General features: G+C 44.4%; 1 protein-coding gene and 1 pseudogene across 1 annotated transcript; both read left to right on the top strand.

Moving 5' to 3' along the window:
• Positions 1–1020: 1020 nt before the first annotated feature.
• LOC132828681 (zinc finger protein 271-like) lies at positions 1021–13322 on the top strand. Its single transcript, XM_060845745.1, has 3 exons — positions 1021–1102; positions 2808–4282; positions 9463–13322. Exon 2 carries the CDS (start codon positions 2900–2902, stop codon positions 4271–4273), a length of 1374 nt encoding a protein of 457 aa, XP_060701728.1. The 5' UTR covers positions 1021–1102; positions 2808–2899; the 3' UTR covers positions 4274–4282; positions 9463–13322.
• The window catches only part of LOC132828703 (zinc finger protein 208-like), a 61837-nt pseudogene continuing 37327 nt past the window's right edge, over positions 1026–25535 (top strand).

Here is a 25535-nt window from a genome sequence, read left to right as displayed (position 1 = left end):
CATGTCGTCATCATAGGGAGATACCGCGCATGCGCAAGGCCGCCGCCGCCTGGAGCCTGTCATGGCGACGGAGGGGTGTTTGCTTCTGAGCTGCTGAAGTGTCAGGGACCAGGCGGGAAGAAACGGCCGATGGATCGGACGGGTGGATGGAGCCGCGTGGTAAGGACCTTGTAAATGATTTCAGTACCCGACTGAGATCCTCCTGTTACCCCGTTTGCGCAAATGACAATGACGCCGCTAGGCTTCCTCCCGGAGGTAGGCCCCTGGTAGCGGACGCCATCTTTGTGGGGGGCGGGCAGCACGCATGCGTGGGCGCCATCTTTGTAAGGGGCACTGTTTGGAATGGCTGGACTTGGGTTGTGCTCATTCAGAATGCAGACAGCATGTCCCTCAGGCTGCATTGGCCTCACTGAATTATCATACTGTCCTAAGATTAACATAAATGTTTGGCACATTGTGGGCCAAAGGGCCTGCACTGTTCTATGTTCTAAAATATACATGAGAGAAATAGAGAGTCATAGAGATGTACAGCATGGAAACAGATCCTTCGGTCCAACCCGTCCATACCGACCAGATATCCCAACCCAATCTAGACCCATCTGCCAGCACCTAGCCCATATCCCTCCAAACCCTTCCTATTCATATACCCATCCAAATGCCTCTTAAATGTTGCAACTGTACCAGCCTGTACCACTTCCTCTGGCAGCTCCTTCCATACATGTACCATCCTCTGTGTGAAAAGGTTGCCCAGTCATGTGAAGACCCAGTACAGGAATTCACAACTTTGAGCAAGCATCCTCGAACCAAGGGACTGCAGACCGCGGTGGTCTGGAAGGAGTGGTGGTGGCGAGCAATGTTTCTGCAGGGAGCATGGTCATTCTGGGTCAGGAAGGGGATAGGTTTCATGAATTTCTGTCTTGGACTGGCAGTAATTTTATTTTGTTTAAAAAAAACTTTTACAGAATGTTACATGAGTAACTGCAGAGTGGAATCTCAAACCAAACATCACGTCAAAATCTGAGTGTCACTGATGCGTCTGGACATTCAGCAGAACTGAGTCTGGAAACAGAGAGAGACCATTTCGGAGCCAATTTGTATTGGGGTGAGTGTTGGTCACAGAGATTATTTAACTTATGCCTGTGATGTCTCTTTGTTAAAGCTAATTAGTTCATTCCACTCCCTGATCTGTGCTTGAAGCCCATCATTTTGACTTTGGGTGTTTATCTAATTCCCTTTGAATGCCTTTGTCGCAGTTTGCCTTTGACTGGAGGTCAAGAAGAAGCTGCTTAGTTCAACTCCGAGGACTTTGGAAATAGCTGGGGCTGGCTAGATTCCAATGTGAAGTTATCAAAGGAAGAAAGGTTACAGGGACAATTAAAGAGACACTGTGAAAGGGTGTTGTTTTAACAATGGGAAATTTTTAAACATATGCTTTATATTGACATATTTTCAAGCATTATTCTGGGTATTTGAGAAGCACTAGCAAGACCAGACCAACTACTTGAACTTTTGCAGTCTGTGTTGTAAATCCCCTCCCATAATGCTGTTAGATAAGGAGTTACAGATATTCACCCAGCGGTGGGGAAAGAACAGGACTAAGGTAAAATCACCAACAGAAAAGGGTATTTATTTAGCACCTCCCACATAATAAAACTGTTCAAGGTCTTTCAGGTTTGGGCCGTCTATTTAGGGAAGGATGGGCTGGGCTTTGGAGGGGATCCAGAGGAGGTTTGCAAGAATGATCCTGGGGGTGAAGAGCTTGTCACGTGAGGAGCAGCTGAGGATTCGGTCTGTACACAGTGGAGTTTGGAAGGATGAGGTGGTCATCTCATTAAAACTTACAGAATACTGAGAGGTCTGGACGGAATGGATGTGACGATGATGTTTCCGCTCATAGGAGAGCCTCAGAGTGAAGGGATGAGCCTTTAGAACTGAGATGAGGAGGAATTTCCTCAGGCAGAGGGCTGTGAATCTGTGGAACCCATTGCCACCGAAGGCTGTGGATACCATGTCATTGAGTGTCTTTAAGTCAGAGATACGTCGGTTCTATATTAGCAAGGAGACCAAGGGTTACAGGGAGAAGGCAGGAGAATGGGTTTGAGAAACGTAGCCATGGCAGAGCAGATCTGATAGGGCAAATGGTCTATTTCTGTACCCGATGATGGTTCCTGATGAACCATCAGGATGTTTTGCCCGAAACATCGATTTTCCTGCTTCTCGGATGCTGCCTGGCCTGCTGTGCTTTTCCAGCACCACTCTAATCTCCAGCATCGGCAGTACATACTACCGCTTATTTCTGTTCCCGTATCTTATGGTCTTCACCAAAACATAATCAGCAACATTTGTATCTATGAGGAGATATTAGACCCAGTGACCAACAACATAGTGAATGCTTTCAGGGGTTTGTTACAGGAAGAAAGTGAGTGATGGTCAGAGAGAGGAAATTCAGAGTCCGGTTAGGAATTGTTAAAGAGGCCGGGATTAAGACTGGCGCAGACATCTCGGGAGGGTTATAGAGCTGGAAGAGCTTACAGAGAAAGGCATGACCATAACCACAATGGGAAAGATGGATGAGAATTTGAAAGCCTCTGTGCTTCTTAACTTGGGAGCCTAGGTTACTGAGCACAGGGGGTGATGGGTGAAGAAGACTCGATGTTAGTCTCACACAGGCAGTTTTGGGTGACCTCGAGACTAAGAGGAGACGTGTTTGCCGGCCTCGATTCATTCAGCTCAACTTGACATCCTGCCTTTGTGTTTTTGCGGGTGCTCTCAAAACTGACTTGTTGGGTGTTGAATCGATTTCACAGGGCTTCAGCAGGAGAGGCTGTGGAGCTGGGAATCTCAATCCAACGAGACGTCAGCTGGTCTATTGCAACCCGAGAGTCGTTGTGTTTTGAACATGGAAGGAAAGGGCGCCGCTCACACTGGAGAGAAGCCGTACACATGTTCGGAGTGCGGTCGAGGCTTCAGCCAGTCGTCCGACCTGTTAAGGCACAAGCGCTGCCACACTGGGGAGAAACCGTACACGTGTCCCGAGTGTGGGCGAGCCTTCAGCCAGTCATCCGACCTGTCCGAACATCAGTGCAGTCACACCGGGCAGAAACCGTGGAAGTGCGGGGACTGTGGGAAGGGATTCATTTACCCGTCACAGCTGGAGACCCATCGGCGCAGTCACACCGGCGAGAGGCCGTTCATCTGCTCCACGTGCGGGAAGGGCTTCACTGAGTCATCCAACCTGTTCCAACACCAGCGAGTGCACACCGGGGAGAGGCCCTTCAGCTGCTCCGAATGTGGGAAGGGTTTCACGGTGTCATCTGAGCTGCTGAGGCACCAGCGGGTCCACACCGGGGAGAGGCCCTTCACCTGCTCCGAATGTGGGAAGGGTTTCACGGTGTCATCCGACCTGCTGAGGCACCAGCGGGTCCACACCGGGGAGTGGCCATTCACCTGCTCTGAATGTGGGAAGGGTTTCACGGTGTCATCCCACCTGCTCCAACACCAGCGGGTCCACACCGGGGAGAAGCCATTCACCTGCTCCACGTGCTGGAAGGGATTCACTGCCTCTTCCCAACTCCGGACGCACCAGCGGGTCCACACCGGGGAGTGGCTGGTTACCTGCTCGGAGTGCGGCAAGGGCTTCACTCAGTCATCCCACCTGCTCAAACACCAGCGGGTTCACACCGGGGAGAGGCCATTCACCTGCTCGGAGTGCGGCAAGGGCTTCACTCAGTCAGCCCACCTCCTCCAGCACCAGCGGGTCCACACCGGGGAGCGGCCGTTCACCTGCTCGGAGTGCGGCAAGGGCTTCACTCAGTCATCCAACCTGCTCCAACACCAGCGAGTGCACACCAGGGAGAGGCCCTTCACCTGCTCCGAATGTGGGAAGGGCTTCACTCAGTCATCCAGCCTGCTCACACACCAGCGAGTCCACACCAGGGAGAAGCCATTCACCTGCTCCGAATGTGGGAAGGGTTTCACGGTGTCGTCCGACCTGCTCCAACACCAGCGGGTCCACACCGGGGAGAAGCCATTCACCTGCTCCACGTGCGGGAAGGGATTCACTAAGTCATCCAACCTGCTCAAACACCAGCGGGTCCACACCGGGGAGAAGCCTTTCACCTGCTCGGAGTGCGGCAAGGCCTTCACTCAGTCATCCCACCTGCTCAAACACCAGCGGGTTCACACCGGGGAGAGGCCCTTCACCTGCTCCGAATGTGGCAAGGGTTTCACGGTGTCGTCCGACGTGCTGAGGCACCAGCGCGTTCACCAGTAACTGTTGTAGGTATGTTTTGAGAATTCGGACAGTGGGATGCTTTATAATTAGTAAGGAACAGATATGAATGCCAGGTAACAAGGTGTCAGTTAGCTTGGCTGGGCGTAAATTTAATAGATTCAATTAGACTCCCTACAGTATGGAAACAAGCCCCTCGGCCCAACCAGTCCACACCGACCCTCCGAAGAGTAACCCACCCGGACCCATTTCCCACTGACTAATGCACCTAACACGACGGGCAATTTATCATGGCCAATTCACCCTAACCTGCACATCTTTGGACTGTGGGAGGAAACCGCAGCACCCGGAGGAAGCCCACGCAGACACGGGGAGAATGTGCAAACTTCACACAGTGGGTCACCCGAGGCTGGAATCGAACCTGGGACTCTGGCATTGTGAGTCAGCAGTGCTAACCACTGTGCTGCTCTGTATCAGGACTGCATGAAATCCATCTACAAATACTGAGGGAAGTGAAAGTGCAGAAAATGCAGATTTTTCAGATCCCTTACACTTAGCAGTGTGGCCAGAAAATTGGAGTATTGTAAATGTTTCATCCTTGGTCAATTATTTTAGCTTCAATGGTTGTGAAATTAGAAACAAGAAATTGGATAAAATTAAAAATTATATGGACAAATGCTAGTAATTAAGAAAAAAATAGTATTACTTTCATAAGGTAAAAGTATATATGATTAAAATACTCGTTCTTTTGAAGAGGCAATCAACTTATGTTTTGTAAAGAAACAGAGAGGGTTGATGGTGGCAAAGCTGACGGTATTGTGTCCGTGACTTTCCAAAGACTTTTGATAGACTTCCACACAAAACAGCCATCAGAGAGTCAGAGCTGTCTCTATCTAGTACTGTCTCTGTCATCTTTAATGATCCTTACAAACACCCACCCTAGCTCCACCTTCCCTTTCCTCTCCCAAGTCTTTGTAGTTGGGCGTTCCCTAAGGATCTATCTCCATGCTGCCATTAGGTGACATCAGCCAAGAGCCCAGTGTTAGTTTTCACATGTACCCTGACAATATCCGGCTCTATCTCCCCACCATTCCTCCACTGTGACTAAAATGATCAAACTGCTTATCTGACACTGCTACTGGATTCGTAGAATTGTCCTACAATTAAAATGTGGAAGACCAAAGCTATTAAACTTCAATGAGTAAAAACAATCAATCAATCCCTCTCCCTGAAGGTGAATGTCTCTGTTCACCATGTGCGTGTCGTCTTCGGTGAGTTCTGACAGCTTAACCCCCCCCCCCGCCTCGTTGTGAAAACCAGACGTTTTAATTTGCAGAACTTCATCAGTCTGCAATTCTCCCCCCCCCCCCCCCCCATGTTACCTGGGGCTGAATCTGTCATCCGTGTCCATGTCACTTTTAATATTCTTGAATCCGAAACATTCCTGGCCAATCTTTTGCATTTAACCTACTCCCACCTGGAAACTTAACATGAACCAAAACATTACTGCTTTTGTGCTTGCTCACACCTCAGTGCCATTCTTCCATTGTAATATTTTCGCTGATCTTCTGTCTCTTAATAAAACAAGGTCATGATTTAAATGATGGGATTATAGAAGCAAGAGGAGCAGGATAAACTGAACAATACCATTTGAATTGTACCTGGGAGTGTATGGACATAAATCTTTCGAATGTGACTAGAAGGCATTTGGTGTGCTTTCCTTTATTGGTCAGAGTATTGAGTACAGGAGTCGGGAGGTCATGTTGCGGCTGTACAGGACATTGGTTAGGCCACTGTTGGAATATTGCGTGCAATTCTGGTCTCCTTCCTATCGGAAAGATGTGAAACTTGAAAGGGTTCAGAAAAGATTTACAAGGATGTTGCCAGGGTTGGAGGGTTTGAGCTATAGAGAGAGGCTTAACAGGCTGGGACTGTTTTCCCTGGAGCGTCGGAGGCTGAGGGATAACCTTATAGAGGTTTATAAAATTATGAGGGACATGGATAGGATAAATAGGCAAAGTCTTTTCCCTGGAATGGGGGAGTCCGGAACTAGAAGGCATAGTTTTAGGGTGAGAGGGGAAAGATATAAAAGGGACCTAAAGGGTAACTTTTTCACACAGAGGGTGGTACGTGTATGGAATGAGCTGCCAGAGGAAGTGGTGGAGGCTGGTACAATTGCAACATTTAAAAGGCAGCTGGATGGGTATATGAATAGGAAGGGTTTGGAGGGATATGGGCCAAGTGTTGGCAAGTGGGACTAGATTGGGTTGGGATATCTGGCCGGCATGGACGAGTTGGACCGAAGGGTCTGTTGCCATGCTGTCCATCTCTATGGCTCTCTAATATAAGAACTAGGAGTAGGCCGTCTGGCCTTTCCAGCCTGCTCTGCCATTCATAGGATCACGGCTGATCTGTACGTGACCTCAGCCCCAGTTAGCTGCCCGCTCACCATAACCCTTAATTCCTTTACTGTTCAAAACATTATCAATATTAGCTTTAAAAACATTCACTGAGGAGCCCCAACTATTTCCCTGGGCAAGGAATTCCATAGATTAACAACACTCTGGGTGAAGAGATTCCTTCTCAGTTCTGCTCCCTCTCAGCTTGAGGCTGTGCCCTCCTGTCCTCCTTTCACCTGCCAGTGGAAACATCCTCTCTGCTTCTATTTTATCCATTCCCCCATTTCTTTCATAATCTTATGTTTCTATAAGACACCCCCATTCTTTTAAATTCCAATGAATATAATCCCAGTTTACTCAATCTCTCTTCATAAGCCAACCTCTTCAACTCCGGAATCAACCTAATGAACCCACTCTGCACCACCTCTCGTGCCAATACATCCTTTCTCAAGTAAGGAGATCAAAACAGCATGCAGTACTCCGGGTGTGCCCTCACCAGCATCCTATACTGCTGCAACATGACCACCCCCCGCCCCCCCCCCCCCCCCCTTTTAAACTCAATCCCTTTAGCAATCAGGGACAGAATTCCATTTGCCTTCCTAATTTAACCTGTTGTACCGGCAGACTGAACTTCTGTGATTCATAGGCAAGGACACCCAGGTCCCTCTGCACAGCAGCATGCTGCAACATTTTACCATTCAACGCATAGTCCTTTTTACTGTTATTCCGGTCAAAATGGATGCCTTCACATTTATTACGCTGGTATTCCATCAGCCAGACCTTTGCCCACTCACTTAAAGTATCTATGTTCCTGTGCAAAGTTTCCCTGTCCGCTGCACACTTTGCTCTGCCACTCATCTTAGTTTCATCTGCAAACTCTGACACACTGCACGTTGTTGCCAACTCCAAATCATCTCTGTAAATTGAGAATCATTGTGGAACCAATATTGATCCCTGAGGCACACCACCAGTTACTGATTACCAGCCAGAAAAGGACTCATTTATCCCCAGGCTTTGTTTCCCGTTAGTCAACCAATCGTCCATCCATGAGAACACATTTCCTGTGATAAGATGCTGTGCATTTTTATCTTACACAGCAGCCTCTTGTGCGGTATGTGGTCGAAGGTGAGGTCATAGAGATGTACAGCATGGAAACAGACCCTTCGGTTCAACCCGTCCACGCCGACCAGATATCCCAACCCAATCTAGTCCCACCTGCCAGCACCCAGCCCATATCCCTCCAAACCCTTCCTATTCATATACCCATCCAGATGCCTCTTAAATGTTGCAATTGTACCAGCCTCCACCACTTCCTCTGGCAGCTCATTCCATACGCGTACCTCCCTCTGAGTGAAAACGTTGCCTCTCAGGTCTCTTTTATAACTTTCCCCCCTCACCCTAAACCTATGCCCTCTAGTTCTGGACTCCCCGACCCCAGGGAAAATACTTTGTCTATTTACCCTATGCATGCCCCTCATGATCTTATAAACCTCTACAAGGTCACCCCTCAGCCTCCGACGCTCCAGGGAAAACAGCCCCAGCCTGTTCAGCATTTCCCTATAAGCACAAATCCTCCAACCCTGGCAACATCCCTATTAATCTTTTCTGAACCCTTTCAAGTTTCACAACATCTTTCCGATGAAGGAGACCAGAATTACACGCAATATTCCAACAGTGGCCTAACCAATGTCCAGTACAGCCGCAACATGACCTCCCAACTCCTGTACTCAATACTCTGACCAATAAAGGAAAGCATACCAAACGCTTCAGAGGGTCGGTGTGGACTTGTTGGGCCGAAGAGCCTGTTTCTATACTGTGGGAAATCTAATCTAATCTAGACAATAGGTGCAGGAGTAGGCCATTCTGCCCTTCGAGTCAGCACCACCATTCATTATGATCATGGCTGATCATCCACATTCGGGATCCTGTTCCTGCCTTATCCCCTTTTTCCCACTATATTTAAGAGCTCTGTCCATCTCTTTCTTGAAAGTATTAGAGACTTGATTTGCCCCAGAAGGCAGTGAAGCCATTCCCTATATCCACCACTCTCTGGGTGAAGACGTTCCTCCTCAACGCTGTTCTAAATGGCCTACCCCTTATTTTCAAACCGTGTCCTCTGGTTCTGGACTCACCGGTCAGCGGAAACATGCTTCCTGCCTCCAGAGTTTCCAATCCTTTAATAATTTTACACGTCTTAATGAGATCCCATCTCATCTTTCTAAACTCAAGTGAATACAAGCCCAGTCGCTCCAATCTTTCAACATATGATAGTCTCGCCATTCCAGGAATTGACCTTCGTGAACCTACGCTGCATTCCTTCAATAGCTGGAATGTCCTATCGGCTTGACCTCAGTCCTAATGCAGTGCCAGGCTGCCCCCTCTTGCTCTCCCCGCTCCCTCTCACTCCCCACCGCCTCCCCCAAACCCCTCCTCACCGTGATTAGCCACAATTGGTTAACCCCTCTCTTGGAATATTTCCTTTGCTCAAATGGATCCACAACACCCAACTCGCCTCTCACAACTGACCTCATTGCATCTCTTATTAACAGTGATACCCCACCGCCTTTTCAATCCCTCCTATCTGCCTGAAACATTGAACGCTACGTTCCAGAATTGATCTCCTTGTTCCATGATGCCATAATGTTCATTGACCTCGATTTGTGCCGTCAGCAATGTGTGTACAAGAAGATTAATACTAATGAAATCAGTAAAAGCAAATCCCGGAGACAGAAAACAAAAACTCTTTGCAAAAGATTGCTGGTGTATTTGACTGTGTGTTGTTACAAACATTAAACATGCGAACAATTCTCAACTATATTATATTCTTGACAGCTCACGCGAAGACTAAAGATATCAATTAGAAACAATATGGTGTTACGTGAGAGGACGGACAATATCTCAAGGACCGAGCTGTATTTGTCAATGTTGGCGTAATTCCATTCTGATGGTGTGATCATGGCTTCCTGTTTCAGAACATGATTTGGAGGAGCCAGTGTTGCACTGGGGTGTACAAAGTTAAAAATTACACAACATCAGTAGTCTAACAGGTTTATTTGGAAGCACTAGCTTTCAGAGTGCTGCTCCTTCATCAGGTGGTTGTGGAGTTTAAGATCATAAGACATAGAATTTATAGCGAAATTTTACAGTGTGATGCAACTGAAATTTATTAAAAAAGACCTGGATTGTTAAGTCTCTCATCTTTTAGAATGACCGTGTTGGTTTCAGTTCTTCCATATGTAAAGCCCGGAACGTTTTTTTTACAGTTACATTTTCAAGAGAGCTTTACCAACAGGTGTCATGCTCAATTGAACTCGAAAAATGGTTCAGAAGACCAGGTAAATGTCCAACAAGTTTATTTGTAAGCACTAGCTTTTGGAGCACTGCTCCTTTATCAGGTGGTTGTGGAGTATGATGAAGGAGCAGCGCTTCAAAAGCTAGTGCTTACAACAACATCCACGAGTTCACACTGGTGAAAGGTCATTCACTTGCTGCATGTGAGGGAAAGGATTCACTAATTCACCAGACCGGTTTGCACACACCAGTGCGCTTAGGGACGATCTCTTGGTTTTGCAAATTTAACAAAAGTGCTCGATGGATCTGTTGTTCAGTATCAATGTGCTCACTTACCAGTGACTGTTCAGGTCCTTTCACTGTGGGAGGGAGTTTAGGTGGTCACTGTATGCCAGCAAAGTCACACCAGGGTGACACACCATTTTCATACTTTTGAGTGTGGGACGGGATTCACTCAGTCAACCAACCTCCTGGGATAGCAGAGGGTCCACAATTAGAGTGTTTGGTTTCCACAGTTTATCACATCCAGGACTGAACCATGTTAATTGGTTTGCACTGATGGTAATAATACTTCAAACGTGGCTCCAGTTTAGCATTTTAGGTGAAACTCAACTCAATCAGACTTGTGTTAAATGTTGAGTGACTTGGTCTTTTCAGTACAGGTGGTTCTGCCATCACGTGTGTTTCGCTATCGTGAATTCACTTTAACGCGATTGCCAAACTGGGGACACTGTTTCGAAAGCGCAAACTGTTAAAAGTGTGTGTTGGCTGTCATGTGATTACATGGCCAAAATTTTAAGTGCTGTTTCTAAGGCGCGATTTTTCTATAACCCGGGATTGCACAAGAACACCACCATCATGTTATAGAAGAACCACCTGTATATGTAGCAGTAGTTGGCTGTTTGTTTATCTGAGCTCATTGAACACCGGATAGTTACCACTGGAGAGAAGCAGATCAGCTGCTCTGAATTTATTCGTTCTTTATCCCTGCCGAGATGCCAGATGGATAGGATAAATAGACTGGGGGGTCGGTGAATCCAGAACGAGAGGTCATAGGTTTAAGGGTGAGAGGGGAAAGATATATAAAAGAGACGTAAGGGGCAGTACATGTATGGAATGAGCTGCCAGAGGAAGTGGTGGAGGCTGATACAATTGCAACATTTAAGAGGCATTTGGATGGATATATGAATAGGAAGGGTTTGGAGGGATATGGGCCTGGTGTTGGCAGGTGGGTCTAGATTGGGTTGGGATATCTGGTCAGCATGGACGGGTTGGCCCGAAGGGTCTGTTTCCGTGCTGTACATCTCTATGACTCTATTAATTCTTTTGAGTTCTCAAGACTTTAACCTGGAGGGCAAGTAAAATACTTCAGACAATAAAATGAAAGAAATGTTTGTTCAAGAACATCGGTACAGAATTATAAGATACAATTTTGAAATTATACATTTTGACCAAACTAACTATGTACTGTATTACAAGAGGTACACCTCCTTAGAATCCAACATTTTTAACGTACAAATATCGCTAAATATACTTTTTTGTCAAAACTTTCCACCTTGCACTCATCACAACAATTCCAGAGGAAAGCCAATGTTAATCTTGTTTAGCCTGAGTGGTCAGTACTGATTTGTGGGCAAGTGTAATCTGGTTGGTAGAAGGTGTTTGCCATGCAGGAAACCTCAAGACCGAAAGTTTCAACAAAAATTGTCTTTGGTCAATAATAATCATTGTGTGTTACCAAATGTGTGTTTACAAAAAGGCGATTCAGTGGGATCTGAGTATATAGGTCATTAAATGTGGCAGGACAGCTTCAGAAAGTACTTAAGAAGCTGAACATATCAGAGACGTTTTTCAATAGAGGTATGGAGGAGAGTCATAGAATCAGTATCGGTGACAGTACAAAGTTACGAAGGGGCATTGATAGGTTCGGTGAATGTGCAAAACTGGCAGACGGGTTTCATCGTAGGCAGGTGGGAAGTCATCCATTTTGGACAAGGAAAAGGAAAGATCAAGATATTTTGTCGATGGTACGAAGTTAAATGTTCAGAGAAGTCTGGAGGTTCAGGTGCTTGCATCTTTGAGATGACACAAAAGTGCAAACAATGATCAAGATGGCTAAAGGGGCTGGAGTATAATTTTGCAGAGATTGTGCTGCAGCTATACCAAACCCTGGTTATAACCTCGGGGTACTGCCAGCAGAGCTTGACACCACTGCTTAGGCCTTTTGGGGAGCACAGTGTAAATTTACAACAACGAAACCTGGACTTCAGATGTTAAAGTATGAGGGCAGATTATACAAATTAGGTCTCTTTTCTCTGTAATTTATAAGGTTAGGGGGTGAGTTGTTTGAAGCTTTCAAGATACTAGAGTAATAAGAAAAGACAGAGTAGAATTCTACTGGTTCTACAACGAAGAGGCACAATCTAAAGTTTGGGCCAGACCAGTCAGGAGAGATGTTAGGAAGCAGTTCTACACAAGGGGTGATAGTGATTAGGAATTCTCTTCCACAAACACTGGTTGAGACCAGATCAATTGATGATTTTAAACCGGAGATGATACATTTTTGAGAAGCAACAGCATGAATAGAAGAGGGAATATGGGCCAATTGCAGGCAAATGGGATTTGCTTAATTTGTGAAACTGGGTTGGCATTGGATGAGTCGAACCAAAGAGTCTGTTTCCATGCTGTATAACTCTGAGATGTTAAGGAATCTGGTCTGAATGTATTTATTCGGTCCCAGATCAGCCATGAACTAATTGAATGCCGAATCTAGCTTGAGGACTGAAAGGCCTTTCCGGTTTCTGTGTTCCCAAGTGAATGCCCTTAACTCAGGTGTTCAAAATCAGGAATGGTCTGGACAGAATATATGGGAAAAATCTTTACCCATTGAAAAGGAGGGCACAAATGTGACATGATTACTAAAATAATCAAAGGTTATGGTGAACCCTTTTCAAGTTGACGTATTGAAAAGGGAATTAGATGGTTGTTTAAAAAACTAAGAATGTGAAATACTGTGGAAAGGAGATAAGATTGAGTCAGAGTTGTACAGCATGGAAACAAACATTTGGTCTGACTCATCCATGCTGCCCAGATATCCCGGATGAATCTTGGCCCATTTGCTAAAATCTGGCCTATATCCCTCAAAGCCTCTCCTATTCATATACTCATCCAGGTCCCTTTTAAATGTTATGATTTGTATTAGCCTCCACCGCTTCCTCTGGCAACTCATTCCATACACGCGGTACTGTCTGCATGAAAAGGTTGCCGCTTGGATGCTTTTTAAATCTTTCCCCTCTCATCTTGATATGGGTAATGTAATTTCTGCAGTTTCACACACTCTCTCTCTCTCACACACTCTCACACACACACTCTCTCTCTCACACACACACTCTCTCACACACACTCTCACACACACACACTCTCTCTCACACACACACACTCTCTCACTCACACACATATTCTCTCTCACACACATCACACACACACACTCTCACACTCACACACATCACAGTGAGGTAATTTTTGCAGTTTAACTAAGGATTAATAAGTAAGGGCTAACTGTGAGACTAAAAAGCAAGCAGGTCTGCTTGGAAACATGAAGGAACTTGAAAGAACTGTTATGTCAAAAACATGGCGGATTGTGACCTTGGATGAAGCTGACATGGGTTATTGATTGAAGCTGGGCTGTTGTGAAGCTAAGTAACCTTGAGCAAGAAACAATGGAAGCCTTCAGAATGTAAAAAATACAGATAATCAAAGAATGCTTTAGCCAGCAGAATTGTTGAAATGATGTAATGATTAAGGTACAGATGTCCTGAGTACAATAGAAGTCCTTTAGGATATTAGAAACATTAGCCAGCAGAATTAACATTAGCCAGCAGAATTGTTAAAAACAATATAATGTTTAAGAACATACAGATAATTAAAAATTGGCAGAGAGAAGCGTGAAATGTTTTAACCAATGGAATTGTTACTAATGTTTTCAAATGTAAGAATAATGTATAAATATTACTGCTGTAAACCTTTCGTTGCGACCTTCCCATTTCTTTTGAAAGAAGCCCAAACTTGCAAGTTTGAATAAACATTCGTTGCTTCATCTGTGTGTCTTGCAGCATTTCGATTTGCCACGGGAAAGCGGTAGCCGGTGGGGATAAGGGCTGGTGCTGACAGCTTGGAGTTCGCCTCCTAGGACGGGACCTTGTGGACAGTCTCCCTTAGACTGTGTGTTGCAGCGGTTCGTCCGCTGCACTGAAGTCAAGGGTTAAAGGACAGTCCGCGGTCAGCAGAGTGTGGAGGCAAAACCCGGTTGATCTGAACCATAGCCCTAGTGTAGAGTAGTTAGCCGAGTGTCAGGAACTATTCTCCGGAGATTTAGAATACCTAGACAGAAGTCACCTATAACAAATTTAAACCTATTCCTTCTAGTTTTGGACTACCCTATGCTGGGGGAAAAAGACCTTGGCTGTGCAGCCTATCCATGCCCTTCATGATTTTATTGTAAATGTTTCATCCTTGGTCAATTATTTTAGCTTCGATGGTTGTGAAAATTGGAAACAAGAAATTGGATAAAATTAAAAATGATATGGACAAATGCTAGTAATTAAGAAAAAAAAGTATTACTTTCATAAGGTAAAAATATATTTGATTAAAATACTCGTTCTTTTGAAGAGGCAATCAACTTATGTTTTGTAAAGAAACAGAGAGGGTTGATGGTGGCAAAGCTGATGGTATTGCGTCCGTGACTTTCCAAAGACTTTTGATAGACTTCCACACAAAACAGCCATCAGAGAGTCAGAGCTGTCTGTATCTAGTACTGTCTCTGTCGTCTTTAATGATCCTTACAACACCCACCCTAGCTCCACCTTCCCTTTCCTCTCCCAAGTCTTTGTAGTTGGGCGTTCCCTAAGGATCTATCTCCATGCTGCCATTAGGTGACATCAGCCAAGAGCCCAGTGTTAGTTTTCACATGTACCCTGACAATATCCGGCTCTATCTCCCCACCATTCCTCCACTGTGACTAAAATGATCAAACTGCTTATCTGACACTGCTGCTGGATTCGTAGAATTGTCCTACAATTAAAATGTGGAAGACCAAAGCTGTTAACCTTCAGTGAGTAAAAACAATCAATCAATCCCTCTCCCTGAAGGTGAATGTCTCTGTTCACCATGTGCGTGTCGTCTTCGGTGAGTGCTGACAGCTTAACCACCCCCCCCGGCCTCGTTGCGAAAACCAGACGTTTTAATTTGCAGAACTTCATCAGTCTCCAATCCCCACCCCATCTCACCTGGGGCTGAATCTGTCATCCGTGTCCATGTCACTTTTAATATTCTTGAATCCGATACATTCCTGGCCAGTCTTTTGCATTTACCCCACTCCCACCTGGAAACTTAACATGAACCAAAACATTGCTGCTTTTGTGCTTGCTCACACCCAAGTGCCATTCTTCCATTGTAATATTTTCGCTGATCTTCTGTCTCTTAATAAAACAAGGTCATGATTTAAATGATGGGATTATAGAAGCAAGAGGAGCAGGATAAACTGAACAATACCATTTGAATTGTACCTGGGAGTGTATGGACCACCTGTATATGTAGCAGTAGTTGGCTGTTTGTTTATCTGAGCTCATTGAACACCGGATAGTTACCACTGGAGAGAAGCAGATCAGCTGCTCTGAATTCATTCGTTCTTTATCCCTGCCGAGATGCCAGATGGATAGGATAAATAGACTGGGGGGTCGGTGAATCCAGAACAAGAGGGCATAGGTTAAGGGTGAGAGGGGAAAGATATATAAAAGAGACGTCAGGGGCAGTACATGTATGGAATGAGCTGCCAGAGGAAGTGGTGGAGGCTGATACAATTGCAACATTTAAGAGGCATTTGGATGGGTATATGAATAGGAAGGGTTTGGAGGGATATGGGCCGGGTGTTGGCAGGTGGGTCTAGATTGAGTTGGGATATCTGGTCAGCATGGACGGGTTGGACCGAAGGGTGTGATTCCGTGCTGTACATCTCTATGACTCTATTAATTCTTTTGAGTTCTCAAGACTTTGACCTGGAGGGCAAGTAAAATACTTCAGACAATAAAATGAAAAAAATGTTTGTTCAAGAACATCGGTACAGAATTATAAGATACAATTTTGAATTTTTACATTTTGACCAAACTAACTATGTACTGTATTACAAGAGGTACACCTCCTGAGAATCCAACATTTTTAACTTACAAATATCGCTAAATGTACTTTTTTGTCAAAACTTTCCACCTTGCACTCATCACAACAATTCCAGAGGAAAGCCAATGTTAATATTGTTTAGCCTGAGTGGTCAGTACTGATTTGTGGGCAAGTGTAATCTGGTTGGTAGAAGGTGTTTGCCATGCAGGAAACCTCAAGACCGAAGGTTTCAACAAAAATTGTCTTTGGTCAATAATAATCATTGTGTGTAACCAAATGTGTGTTTAGAAAAAGGCGATTCAGTGGGATCTGAGTATATAGGTCATTAAATGTGGCAGGACAGCTTCAGAAAGTACTTAAGAAGCTGAACATATCAGAGACGTTTTTCAATAGAGGTATGGAGGAGAGTCATAGAATCAGTGTCGGTGACAGTACAAAGTTACGAAGGGGCATTGATAGGTTCGGTGAATGTGCAAAACTGGCAGACGGGTTTCATTGTAGGCAGGTGGGAAGTCATCCATTTTGGACAAGGAAAAGGAAAGATCAAGATATTTTGTCGTTGGGATGAAGTTAAATGTCCAGAGAAGTCTGGAGGTTCAGGCGCTTGCATCTTTGAGATGACACAAAAGTGCAAATAATGATCAAGATGGCTAAAAGGGGCTGGAGTATAATTCTGCAGAGATTGTGCTGCAGCTATACCAAACCCTGGTTATAACCTCGGGGTACTGCCAGCAGAGCTTGACACCACTCCTTAGGCCTTTTGGGGAGCACAGTGTAAATTTACAACAACGATACCTGGACTTCAGATGTTAAAGTATGAGGGCAGATTATACAAATTGGGTCTCTTTTCTCTGTAATTTATAAGGTTAGGGGGTGAGTTGTTTGAAGCTTTCAAGATACTAGAGTAATAAGAAAAGACAGAGTAGAATTCTACTGGTTCTACAACTAAGAGGCACAATCTAAAGTTTGGGCCAGACCAGTCAGGAGAGATGTTAGGAAGCAGTTCTACACAAGGGGTGATAGTGATTAGGAGTTCTCTTCCACAAACACTGGTTGAGACCAGATCAATTGATGATCTTAAACCGGAGATGATACATTTTTGAGAAGCAACAGCATGAATAGAAGAGGGAATATGGGCCAATTGCAGGCAAATGGGATTTGCTTAATTTGTGAAACTTGGTTGGCATTGGATGAGTCGAACCAAAGAGTCTGTTTCCATGCTGTATAACTCTGAGATGTTAAGGAATCTGGTCTGAATGTATTTATTCGGTCCCAGATCAGCCATGAACTAATTCAATGCCGAATCTAGCTTGAGGGCTGAAAGGCCTTTCCGGTTTCTGTGTTCCCAAGTGAATGCCCTTAACTCAGGTGTTCAAAATCAGGAATGGTCTGGACAGAATATATGGGAAAAATCTTTACCCATTGAAAAGGAGGGCACAAATGTGACATGATTACTAAAATAATCAAAGGTTATGGTGAACCCTTTTCAAGTTGATGTATTGAAAAGGCAATTAGATGTTTGTTTAAAAAAATAAGAATGTGAAATACTGTGGAAAGGAGATAAGATTGAGTCAGAGTTGTAAAGCATGGAAACAAACATTTGGTCTGACTCATCCATGCTGAGCAGATATCCCGGATGAATCTTGGCCCATTTGCTAAAATCTGGCCGATATCCCTCAAAGCCTCTCCTATTCACATACTCATCCAGGTCCCTTTTAAATGTTATGATTTGTATTAGCCTCCACCACTTCCTCTGGCAACTGGAATAAGTGATTTCTGTCTAGGTATTCTGAATCTCCGGAGAATAGTTCCTGACACTCTGCTAACTATTCTAATTCTGGGGTTCTGATTCAGAACAAACGGGTTCTGCCTCCGAACTCTGCCAACCGCGGACTGTCCTTTAACCCTTGTATCAAGGGAGACTGTCCACAGGGTTCAGTTCTAAGAGGCGAACTCCAAGCTGTCAGTACCAGCCCTTATCCCCAACGGCTATCACTTCTCCCGTGGCAAATCGAAATGCTGCGAGACATACACAAACGGAGCAACAGATGTGTATTCAATCTTCGAAGATTGGGCGAGTTCCAAAAAGGACTTCGGAAATCGCGCCGAAAGATTTTACAGCACCAATACTTATACATTATTTTTCCATTCAAAAACATTAGTGATAATTTCATTGGTTTAAACATCTCACGCTATGGATTTTCTTACATTAAAAATCATTAATAACAATTCCATTGGTTAAAACATTTCACGCTTTTCCTTGCCAATTCCTTAATTAAAATGTTATATTATTTTACAATTCTTGCTAGTTAGTACATTCCTTCATTATCTCTATGTTCCGCTAGCTACAGCATTTATTGATTTTTTGTATGTCATAAAAAGAGCTTTCATTGTATTTTGCCCTCTGTGTCAGAATTCTTTGGTCTCTTGCCCAAGGTTACCGTGTTCCTGACATAACAGAGGTGACTTCTAGTTCATGCTTTTTTTATGGCCTAGTCGATTATTAGTCTCATAATTTTAGCTTTTATTCATTAAACCTCAGTTTTAGTACAGAAATTACCCCACTCATACCAAGAGTGTGTGTGTGTGTGTGAATGTAGTGTGAGTATGCGTGTGTGTAAGTGAGTGTGTTTCTAGTGTGTGTGTGTGTGTGTGTATGTATGTGTGAATGCATAAGTAATGTGTGTGTGTGTGAATGTATGAAACTGCAGAAATTACATTAACCATATCAATCCCCCCTGTCTTTTTATACAGTCTGTAATTTCTGCAGCATAATCATGGCCTGTCTATCCCAATCAGCCTCAGGATTGTCCGTATCAGTTTGGAGGTGAATGCCCACTACTGTACGCGGGTCGCTCTTCATCAAGGCAGTCTCAATAAAGCGGGTAATTAGACCACGCAGACATGGAATTTTACAACAGCCCAAAGCAACTAAAATCCCGATTACCACCAGAAGTGTAATCACCACTGAGACCATCACCCCCTTCCATTTACCGAACCACCGCTCTAGCCAGCCAGTCCAATCAGTATTTACACCTGAATTCTCAGCTATTTCATCAGCCAGTGCCTGGAGACCTTCCAGGGCACGGGTCACCGAGCCATCAGGGGCCGTATTGTTGGGAATAAAAGTACAACACTGAGAGCCTATCATGGCACAAACGCCCCCCTTTTCAGCTAAGAGCATGTCCAAGGCCAGTCTATTTTCCCAAGCCATACGACTGGTGGCATCCATTTGTTCAGCCAAACCCTTTACTGCATCTCTAGTATGGTTAATAAACCGTGCTTGGTTATAATAAATGTAGTTTATCCAATCCACATTCTTATTAATAGTAACCCACCAGAATAGGGATGACTCAAAGCCTGCTGAAATCTGGTTACGAGCTTTGAACTCATCAGGCACCCCCCTGGGGACCCCTATTGAATCAAGATAAATTTTTTTATCAACAGAAGTGGGTAGCAGTGATCTCTTATCCCTTCCCTTTCTCCCAACTAACTGTTCTCTCTCAAATGCCAAGGTGAATGGTATTGCCAATTGTACAATTGCACATATCCCCTTCCAATCAGGGGACAGGGTGGGTCTCAGTAGTTTGCCTCCACAGTACCACCACAGATCTGCTCGGGGAACGTTTAAAGATGAGTAATTTCTTCCTTCCACTGCTTCAGTAACGTTTTTAATCACCGAACACAATCTCAGCTCCCCCAAATCAATAGATCCACCCTGTCTATAAACACACGATGTGTGATTCCCAACAGCAGCAGAAAACACAGGGGGAGCTTGCCTCTTATGTCCTTTTAAGGAAGAGAACATCAAAGACAATGAAGCACAATTCGGATTTTTCCATGCAGTCACATCTTGATATAGGGCTATCATGCATTCCATGCCCTGTTTGTTTCGCTCCCACCTGAGCGGAAAGGGAACTACCTGAGACACTGTCCTACCGGAGGCACATGCATAGCAACTGCTTTTGTTCAGACTTTTTACAGTATATTTAACCCATTCAATCCAGGCATTTGTTTCTGCATATCCTGTTTCTATTTCAAGAGTCTTTCTCAGGTCTTTAACCTCTATAATCTGCAGTGTCTTTGGATCAGTGTAAGGGGTTAAAGGTTGCAGTTTAGAATCAAGGAATCCCAAAGGCTGTCCCCGTCCGACGCCAATTCAAAAACAGCAGCCCACAAAACGCTTCCCATACGCTGTCATCTTTATCTTTAAATCTTTACTAAGGAGTTGGGACCCATTTTTATGGGGAAATGAGTCTTCAGAGGAAGCATTTTTAATGGTGAGATATATAGGATGACACTTCCTGTCAAAACAGTTTAGGGCTGGGCTAAAGGGGGCTCTATGGATAGTGATGCCAGGCGGTGGCTTTCGCGACCAAACCTTACGTCCGGAATAGTGTGAAGAGATATTTGGGAGGAAACATATTCCCTTTGAAATTCTACATCTGGGCATTGTACTTAGGCTGCAAGCATCAATTTTTATAACTTGTGGAAATTCCGAAACAGAAATCATTAACACAACATCTGAAAAAGATATATGAGCTAAACTCAGAAATAACAGGAATAGCAGCATAATTCTGACTAGTGCTAAGAACTTAAACATCAAAATAAAGCACTAAACAAGGTTAACATACAATTCTGAAGAAACACTCACGTCGCCATAGTATAGTCAGTTAATCAAAGTCTGTTCAGTCTGAGTTATAGTGGGTCACGTGTTGATTCGGCTGTCCAGACTCCTTTCTTAACTGGAGAGGTTACTGGCCATTTGCCAGCCTTTCTCTGCCGTTCAGTGGTGAGGAGTACTAGGAACGGGCCGTCCCACACAAGTTCGAGAGTTAGCTGTTGTCAATGTTTGATCAAATCCCCTTCACCGGGTTCAATAGTGTGCACAGCGAAATCCAGAGGTGGAGTCTGAGTCAGGAATCCCTGGTGGAGTAAACGAGAAACAGCGAAGCCCAGGGTCTCAACATATTTACAGATACACATATCTCGTGACTCAAGCTCTAGGTGATAAACACTCAAACATTCATGCACTAACGAACAGATGACTTTCAGCCAGAAACACCACAAAATGTAATAGCTTCCGATCTCTCTCTCTCTCTCTCATACGGCGTTGGTCTCTCTGTCTATGTCTGCCTGTCACTGTCTCCTGTGTCTGCGCATCGGAGCTCATAGCGACCTCCCCTCGACCACCAGGTCTTCAAGTGCTAATTCTTTTCCCCAACTATCTCCACTCGCAGTCTCCAGTACTGCTGCCTGGGCAGTCCCCATGTGGCAGATCTCCCCCCTTTTTCCCGGAGGTCACTGCTCTACATATGGAACTGTTCAGGGTCGGTTGTCAGTAACATTTTAATTCTTTCACGCACATCGCAGTTGTCAAATGTAATGTTTTCCCTGTGTCTGGGCGCATCCGCCCCCGGAGCTCCCACTCCCTACCTACCGCTGTCCCCCCTCCCCCCCCCCCGTACAGTTGTTCAATGCAGCCCTACGCACCGTATAGCCCCCATGAACAATCTCAGAGCAATACAGTCTACTTACTGTCTCAACGTCCTGAAACTTACTCTCAAGTTACCCATATTAATTCGCATCTACCCTCAGAGTTTCTGTTCCCCCCTGCCTTATCAGCAGCCTATTTCTTTGTACATCTGTTCCGGAGCCACTGCTCCCCTGCCTCACCGGCAGCCTATCTCTCTGTGTAACTGGGTACATTTGCCCCCGGAGCCCCTGCTCCCCTGCCTCATTTTCCTGAAGGTGGATACCACCCCTCATGTGAATTTGGAATTGTTCTAACTTATTACTACCTTGCACTCAATCTCATGAATGGTCCTCCTTTCCATAAGAAGTCAGCCGGATTTGAACATGCGCCCACCTCTATCTTAAGGTCCTCTCTATCTAAGAGCACTGCCTCATATTTCAGGATTCAGGAGTCTGTGAGCCATCGTCCTGCTTTTTGATTCAGAATAGTGCAGACTTGGTGAGGAGTAACCACAGTCAGTGGTGCTCCAAACGTCAGTTTCTGGCTTTCTTCCACTAGCTTAGCAGTGGCTGCTACTGCTTGTACACATTCGGGCCAACCCTGTGAAACGGGGTCTAGGATTCTGGAGAGGAAAGCTACAGGTTTTCTATGTCCACCCCATTCCTGAGTCAAGACCCCAAAAGCCATCCCATGCTTGGCGTTGACAAAGAGTCAAAAATCTTTATTAAAATCTGGCAAGTTCAAAACCGGTGCTGTAACTAATTTTTCTTTTAAAGTTTCAATCGGCATTTTTCCTTCTGGGTCCCATTTAACCCTGTCCAGAGCCTCCTCTGTTAGCAGCAGGTATAGCCTTTTTGTAAGAGTAGCATAATTATCTATCCAGAGTCTGCAATAATCCAGCAAACCCAGGAACTTTCGGAGTTCCCTCTTAGTTCGGGGTAGTCCTAATTCTACAATTCCCTTTATTCTTTCGGGGCTTATTCTCTTCTGCCCTTGACTGATCAAATGCCCTAAATATCTTACTTCCCGTTCCACATACTGTAGGTTGTTCTGACTAACTCGCAATCCCTTCACTGCAAGGTAGTTTAATAAATCATTGGTTCCCTGCTGTGTGTCAGTTTGGGTAGGACCGGACAACAGGAGGTCGTCCACATACTGAATTAACTTTAAAGTTGGCCTTAAAGTCAAGCCCTCAAGAACTTGTTCTAGGATCTGTCCAAACAAGTTTGGTGACTCGGTAAAACCTTCAGCTAAGACAGTCCACCTATACTGCTGTTTTCTCCCAGTATCAGGGTCCTCCTTAAGTTCTAATAAAATCATATCATGAAAGAAAATAACGTTGAGCATTCATAAAATTACAATCAAAAATAGCACACTGAATCAAATGACAAACAAGTTTCACACATAAAACCATTAACAAACAGATGAATTCAAGCCAGAGCACAAAGTGTTAAACTGCTTGTTAGCTGAGAAGCCTTCTAAAAAAATCCATACACAAACACAAATTCTCACATCCACAGAGACTATTTTTTACAATCAAATTTACACAGACAAAGACACACATAGATCTTCACCAACACAAAAAAAATCCTATCGGGGCCAGCCCACACAGACATAAATATTCAGATTTAGATAACCACCTTATTTATCCGACTCCTTTCCCATCCAGTATTCCCATATAAGTCTCCTTTCTCCCCCAGTAAATAGTATATTCAAAAATAGACATTAACTCAGCCCACATATACAGACTGGGCCTCAAAAATAAATTTATTTGTTCTGACAATCCTATCGGATTCTCAACCAGGATCGTCATTTCCTTTTAAATGTTCCGACCTCCCCACTGGTGAGGGGGTCACACACAAACCCAATCTCCTTGTCCCCTATCGGCAATTTAGTCGTTACGTTCTTCCTTTTTTTTAAAGAAATATTGCAATGTTCCTAGCTTCTCATATCCTCAAACACCAATTTATTAATTCATGCTTAACTAACTTTAAAGCCTGTTCCTAACTTGTAAACATATTTATATATTTACGTCCATTTATTCAGTATTTATTATTTAAAATGTAAAATGCATACAGTTCCCAATTTTGAAATCCACTGTAATCACCCAGATTTAGTACCCTAATTTAGATCCAAAATTAGTTTTCTTATGTACTCCTGACCAATTATTTCTCAATTACAATACTTTAGGTCGTAAAATAATCAGAGCTGTCTTACAATAATTTGTCAATTCAAATTTTAAAAATTCTAACGGCCGTATCCAAGGTCTCAGATAATAACCATGGAAGTTATCGTCTTTTTTTCCCCGACAGTCTACTATTGAACGGAAACTTCAACTGTCCTTCACATATTGAAAAAAATCATGTTAAGTTTACATAAAAATCTCATTTAAAACAATCCTGGAACTCAAGCTCCAGTGAATAAAACTTCCTCATTCAATCACCAACAAACAAATGTGCATTCAAACCGAATCACAGAGGGTTAAATGTTTTGCGAGCTGTTCTCGCATTCTCTCTCTCTCTCTGTCGGTCTTACTGCAAGCTGCTGGTAAAACTAAACTTCAGTTGTCCCCCTTCATCATTCCTGATGACTTACAGATCTCCCTCAGGGGGGACAGTCTCACTACTTCTTTATCATCTTTTTCCCTCATCTCTTTCTCCTTTAGTCGTGCAGATTTCCTAACCCCCTTCAGCTCCTGCTGCTGTGGCTCCCAAGTCCCCTTCGCCTGATCCCTCGGATCTCTCTCCCTGATTCACCAGCGGCTGCTGCCGCTGTTCATTCTGAAGAGTATATGGCGGGGGTGCCACAGGCGGGGATAAGTTTTCTAACACTTCCCACTTACTCTCTTTTTCTTCAAGTGGGATTAAAGGATATAAGGGTACTTGGGTTGGAGCGGTTGCTGTCGGGTTCCCTACCCAACATACAGCATACTCGCTCTCCTTTAAACCTGGATTCTGTTTATTCTTTACATAATCATTTAAAATTTGACAAACCCAATCCTCGTCCGATCCAAATTTTTGGCCAGAACACTGATGGCAAATGGATGGGTTCTTTTACCCAAACAAAACAACAGTATTTTATCATTTCCCATTTCTTTAAGCCCCGACTTTCGTAGGGACTCCAATTCCCCAATTTTCGTCCCAGCGGACTATCAGGGGGAATTTTCGGGGTTTCGTCTTCCCGTTCCTTTTTAGACCTGGAACCTCGGCCACCCATGGTTGGTCTTCAGGCTAACCTATATTCTACACTCTGGTTACTCAATTAACCCTTGTATCCCGGTTACCTGTCACCACCACCGAGTCGACAAGGCAGTGTACACTTCTCTCAACAATTCCGCGAAAACCCCAAAAACAGAGAAGGTTCTTACCTTGATCCGTGCACGGAGTTGTCCGACTCAAAGTAAAAACTTCAACTTTTTACTTTATCAAAACTTCAACCTTTTACTTTATTGTGAGCGCCACCTATTCACATCGTTTGCTCAAACATCTGTGTGTGTCACAGTGTCCCAGAATCATTCAGAGCCTCCCGTGGGAGTTCTTTTTAAGATCCCGGACACGAGCCCCCAAATTTGTTATAAGTGATTTCTGTCTAGGTATTCTGAATCTCCGGAGAATAGTTCCTGACACTTGGCTAACTATTCTAATTCTAGGGTTCTGATTCAGAACAACCGGGTTCTGCCTCCGAACTCTGCCAACCGCGGACTGTCCTTTAACCCTTGTATCAAGGGAGACTGTCCACAGGGTTCAGTTCCAAGAGGCGAACTCCAAGCTGTCAGTACCAGCCCTTATCCCCACCGGCTATCACTTCTCCCGTGGCAAATCGAAATGCTGCGAGACACACACAAACGGAGCAACAGATGTTTATTCAATCTTCGAAGATTGGGCGAGTTCCAAAAAGGACTTCGGAAATCGCGCCGAAAGATTTTACAGCACCAATACTTATACATTATTTTTCCATTCAAAAACAT

This window comes from Hemiscyllium ocellatum, chromosome 27 (genome assembly GCF_020745735.1).
Source record: "Hemiscyllium ocellatum isolate sHemOce1 chromosome 27, sHemOce1.pat.X.cur, whole genome shotgun sequence".
Lineage (NCBI taxonomy): Eukaryota > Metazoa > Chordata > Chondrichthyes > Orectolobiformes > Hemiscylliidae > Hemiscyllium > Hemiscyllium ocellatum.
Note: the sequence above shows the minus strand (reverse complement) of the source record. Positions and strands in the feature narration are given on the sequence as shown.

Excerpts from the sequence above, each read along its gene's own strand:
- LOC132828681 (XM_060845745.1), top strand. The coding sequence starts at position 2,900 with ATGGAAGGAAAGGGCGCCGCTCACACTGGAGAGAAGCCGTACACATGT.